We start from the raw sequence: 5,132 nt of genomic DNA on the forward strand, positions 1-5,132 counted from the left end.
AGGTGAGTCTAACGTGAAGCGGCTGAAATCACTTTTCCGTTCGTCCTTTCGTCCCCGTCTCTACGTGACGGCCGCTCCGGTGCATGTTTGTGTTTTAGTAGCTGTTGTTTACCGGATGTTGTTTGTTTACGCCGTGTTAGCTGAGTGTTAATCACAGTTAGCCTGTCTCAGCTAACCGAGCTGAGCCGGGAGCTCGGTCCCTCACACCGGACACACCGGCTCATCATCAGGCTCTGACCGCTGCTTCCTGTTTTGAAGATCGTTGGCGGGTTTTGACTCGTAGCGACAGAGACCAGGCTCAGGTAAAGGTGTGAAACCAGCCGTGCGTGTCACCTGTGCTCAGAGACACCTGAGTCCACATGTGGACACACATGTGGACACGTGCAGGCTGAAGTGTCCTCCTGGGACCAGACGGGTCCTGGTCTCCTGGCTGCGCACCAGACTCCATTCAGAAATCTGCTCATTTACTGCCGCTGTGCCGCAGTAGAACAGCTGAATAGATGCAGATTCATTTTCTGTGGATATAATAATCTAGTGATTGATTAATGGAAATGATTGATAATGATAACAAATATTCAGCACCTCCCACCTGTCCACCCGTCTCTGTCTGTAGGGTTTGAGACGTGGTTGCCATGGAGCCGGCCTGGCGACAGCAGGGTCGGGGCCGAGGGCGGAGCCAAGAGGGTCAGAGCGAAAAGTCACGCCCTCCGCAGAAAGAACGGGAGAGGCCAGGAGGGGCAGGAGGAGGGGCAGGAGGGGCAGGAGGAGCTGCGGGGGGGTGGGGGGCGGGACGAGGGGGGAGGGCGAAGACCGCGGCAGCACCTGCACCCGAGCCCCCGCACGGTGAGCACGTTGTTATGAAATCCTCCAAACCTTCAGGGTCACACCTGTGATTCATTAACGCTCCTGTTCGTTCATAACGCACAGGTGCGTCGGTTCAGTCCAAGTTCGAGGAGATCAGGAAGTCCAACCAGGCTGCTGCTCAGCGATTGGTGGAGAGCCGCGTCAGCTCCTCCTCTGATGAAGACGATGATGATGATTACAATGATGGAGGTGTTGACTGTAAGGATGGAAAGAGAGGGAAGATCCTGGCGTCGACCTTCACCACCTACACGGACCAGACAGGTAAGACCCAGACAGGTACGGCCCAGACAGGTAAGACCCAGACAGGTAAGACCCAGACAGGTACGGCCCAGACAGGTAAGACCCAGACAGGTACGGCCCAGACAGGTAAGACCCAGACAGGTAAGACCCAGACAGGTAAGACCCAGACAGGTACGGCCCAGACAGGTAAGACCCAGACAGGTACGGCCCAGACAGGTACGGCCCAGGTCTGAGGCTCAGACGTCAGACAGGATGTGAGGTAGACGTTTCCTTTCCACGACATCCAGCAGAAATTTCACATTTTCTTCTATATCAGCAGTAACACACACACACACACACACTGTGTCCAGGTGGGGACGCCACAGGTCTGCTGAGGACCGGTCAGTATGTCAGTGACCTGTTTCAGTCCGGAGCTCTCACCTGTCTGATCTGCATCGCCTCCGTCAAGAGGACGCAGCCGGTGAGACGCCTTCACACGCCACTGCTCTGAGAATTCATTGTTTTATGTTATTATTAAAAACACTCTGCATATGTCCGTGTGAGGACAGAGACACCTGACCTCTGTCTCTGTGTGTCCAGGTGTGGAGCTGTTCCAGCTGTTTCTCCCTCTTCCACCTCCCCTGTATTCAGAAATGGGCCAGAGACTCTGTCTTCCTCGTGTCCTCCGTCACTGACGAAGACTTCGGTCAGAAGCAGCATCCCTGGCCCTGGTGAGGAAGACTTACGTCTCTGAGGACACTTTGTCCCCTCACGGTTCTATGTCTTTTTAACCTGAACTGGTTTCTGATGTTCGCTCCCTAATCTGTCCCGATGTTCTGTCCTCAGTCCAAAGTGCAGAGCTGAGTATCCAGCGACCGCGACGCCCAACAGGTACGTTGGATTTTATTTACTGTGGAAAGTCTGATGGACCTGAACGCAGCGCGGTAAATCCTCAGTGTCCAGAGAAGGTGGAGGTGGCTGCGCTCCACCTTGAGACGCTGTAACCGTCACAAACACCAGTGAACATATGCTGTTAAGAACTGGTTAAACTGGTCAGACTGGGACAAACCTGGTTCCATCTCATCATCTGAGAGATTGAACTTTTTCTTTATGAGGAAAAAGAATTTATTCAGATTTAATTAATTTGTTTCTAATTATAAATAATAATGTTATAATTGAATAAACTAATAACTGAGTGTTGAAGACGTCTCCATGGTGACGGACTTCTTTTAATAAATAAAAATAATCAGTAGATTAATCAATAATAAAGACGTTTGTATAATTTTGTTGCCTTCATGATGTCTGTGGCTGCACTGCTGCTGTTGTCCAGCAGGGGACGCCACACTCCAGGACACAGTGATGGGATGGTTTCTGTGTGTGTGTGTTGCGTTCAGGTACATGTGTTACTGTGGGAAGCTGCAGGATCCTCCAGCTGACCCCTGGTTGGTTCCTCACTCCTGCGGCTCCATCTGTCAGAAGGAGCTCAAACCCAGCTGTGGACACACCTGTCTGCTGCTCTGTCACCCCGGTAACCACACACACACACACACACGAGCATCAGGTTTACCTGGCTGATGTAAAGTCACACTTACCTGGTTAAGTTCCCGTGTTTCTGTGCGTCAGGACAAAAGCTCAGTGAGCGAAACCAGGCGACAGAAACAGTGGGATTATGGGTAGAATCTGACCCAGACTTATATGTGTGTGTCTCTTCAGGTCCCTGTCCTCCCTGTCCAAAGATGGTGTCAGTTTCCTGTATGTGCGGCAAAGCTAAGCCCCTCCCCCGTCGCTGTAGTAACAAGGTACCGTGGTGCAGAGGCTCCAGGCCGTGGTGCAGGTGTGTGGTGTTTTTATGCTAACACTGATGTCTCTGTGTCTCTGCTGTCCCTCCAGGCCTGGTCCTGTCAGCAGCACTGCGGCAAGTTGTTACCCTGCAAACAGCACACCTGTACACAGCCCTGTCACACAGGTACACACACACACACCTGTCTGAACACAGCACAAAGACTCACAGCGCTCAGCGGACACTGTGTGTGTGTGTGTGTGAGTGGACTCTAACCCCCATCTGTTTGTCTCAGAGTGCCGTCCCTGTCCCAGGGTCAGCGTCCAGAAGTGTGTGTGTGGACGAGAGCAGGCGGAGAGACCCTGTGCCAGCCCTGAGTGGACCTGTCCACAGGTAAATCAGTCTGTGAGGACAGGACACACTCATTACTGAGGTCCACATACAGGTCTCTGAGGGACTGAGGTCCACATACAGGTCTCTGAGGGACAGTAAAGATGTTTTTGTCATGGTTTGAGTTCGAGCGTGGACATGGACGGTCATGTGACGTGCACCTGAAGCTCAGCGTCTCTGTGTTCCAGGTGTGTGGTGCTGTCCTCTCCTGTGGGAATCACACCTGTGAGGTTGTGTGTCATGACGGAGTTTGTCCTCCGTGTCCTCGCTCCGTCAGCAGATCCTGTCCGTGCGGCAAGACCAGTGAGAGCGCACACACACAGACACACACACCTGTATACAGGAAACACACACATCCAGTGAAATACACAAGTCAGATCACAACCATCACACACTGACGTCAGCGTCCATCAGTGATGATTAATGTGGAATTAGGCTGTTTCCCTGTTACAACAACAAAACAACAACAACAACAACAACAAAACAACAACAACAGAACGAAGGAATTAAGAACATCAACATCAGTGATCGCACAACCACAACACACACACACACTCATGTTTCTCAGTCTGTGCTGCTGTTTCCTAAACATCACTGTCTGTGTGTGTGTGTGTGTGTGTGTGTGTGTGTGTGTGTGCGCGTGTGTGTGTGTGCGTAGAGTCGTCTCTGCCGTGCACTGAGGAAGTGATGCCGTGTGGCGACACGTGTGACCGCCGTCTGTCATGTGGGAAACACACCTGTTCAATGAGGTGTCACCGAGGGAGCTGTGAGACCTGCAGACAGGTCACACACACACACACACACACACACACACGCACACACACACACACACACACACAGACACGCACACACACACACACACACACACACACACGGTGGGACACCCTGAATCTCTCGATCCGTCCATCTGTCTTTCAGGAGGTGGAGAAGGAGTGCAGGTGTGGTAAATACAGGAAGTTGATGCCGTGTCATAAAGAATACCTGTGTGACTCCAAGTGTCCAAAAACCAGAAGCTGCCAGAGACACCAGTGCAGGAGGAAGGTCAGTGCAGGACTCACTGAGACCACGTCCCCAACAGAATGTCCATCAGTCAGTTCATCCACATTACCACAGCGCCTCCTGCTGCTCGGAGGAGAAAAGTAACACACAAATGTCTGATATGGTCTGTCCATAAGACGCTCAGTCAGCTGGTGAGACACTCTGCACTGTCTGAGAGAACCACAGGGAACCAGAGAGAACCACAGAGAACCAGAGAGGTTCGGCCTCATGGTTTAGTTTTTGACAGTTCCACCTGTGTGTTCTCCTGTGTGGTTCCACCTGTGTGTTCTCCTGTGTGTTCTCCTGTGTGGTTCCACCTGTGTGTTCTCCTGTGTGGTTCCACCTGTGTGGTTCCACCTGTGTGGTTCCACTTGTGTGTTCTCCTGTGTGTTCTCGTGTGGTGGAAATGTCACAGTGATGGAATCTGACAGGTAAAGGTCAGCTGTGTGTGCTGAGACAGGAGGACGTTTGAGTCCTCGTCCGTTATCAGACTCACGGAGCTGATAACAGGCTCTGCCCGTGTGGACCGAGCGGTTCCAGGTGTGTAACGTCCGTCCTCAGGTCCGTCCACTCGATCACTGCACGACATTCGTTTCACTCTGTTTAAATGTCAGAACCTAAACTTCACCGCAGAGCTCAGAGAGCGTCAGCAGGGACACGTGTGTTTGAGGACACGCTCTGTCAACACGCACATCGCCCTCCGATTCAAACTGTTTCCCACCATGCCTTGTGTTTCAGTGTTGCCCTGGTAACTGCCCCCCCTGTGATCAGAACTGTGGTCGGACTTTGGGGTGTCGAAACCACAAGTGTCCCTCCGTCTGTCACCAAGGTAACGCACACC

At 52.2% G+C, this 5,132-nt stretch overlaps 1 protein-coding gene across 2 annotated transcripts in view; it reads left to right on the top strand.

Annotated features, from left to right (window-relative positions):
* The window catches only part of nfxl1 (nuclear transcription factor, X-box binding-like 1), an 11,860-nt gene continuing 6,728 nt past the window's right edge, over positions 1 to 5,132 (top strand). Inside the window, exons 1-14 of one of the 2 annotated variants that reach the window (XM_041031614.1) lie at positions 1 to 302; positions 614 to 843; positions 928 to 1,155; positions 1,455 to 1,564; positions 1,684 to 1,814; positions 1,930 to 1,974; positions 2,478 to 2,611; positions 2,797 to 2,882; positions 2,974 to 3,049; positions 3,159 to 3,256; positions 3,442 to 3,556; positions 3,912 to 4,036; positions 4,172 to 4,294; positions 5,030 to 5,120. In XM_041031614.1, the coding sequence (XP_040887548.1) occupies positions 633 to 843; positions 928 to 1,155; positions 1,455 to 1,564; positions 1,684 to 1,814; positions 1,930 to 1,974; positions 2,478 to 2,611; positions 2,797 to 2,882; positions 2,974 to 3,049; positions 3,159 to 3,256; positions 3,442 to 3,556; positions 3,912 to 4,036; positions 4,172 to 4,294; positions 5,030 to 5,120 (1,573 nt within the window). In that variant the 5' untranslated portion in view covers positions 1 to 302; positions 614 to 632. The remainder of the gene's footprint in view (positions 303 to 613; positions 844 to 927; positions 1,156 to 1,454; positions 1,565 to 1,683; positions 1,815 to 1,929; positions 1,975 to 2,477; positions 2,612 to 2,796; positions 2,883 to 2,973; positions 3,050 to 3,158; positions 3,257 to 3,441; positions 3,557 to 3,911; positions 4,037 to 4,171; positions 4,295 to 5,029; positions 5,121 to 5,132) is intronic. The other variant, XM_041031615.1, reaches the window with a different exon arrangement.

The sequence above is a fragment of the Toxotes jaculatrix genome, chromosome 23, assembly GCF_017976425.1.
Source record: "Toxotes jaculatrix isolate fToxJac2 chromosome 23, fToxJac2.pri, whole genome shotgun sequence".
NCBI lineage: Eukaryota > Metazoa > Chordata > Actinopteri > Toxotidae > Toxotes > Toxotes jaculatrix.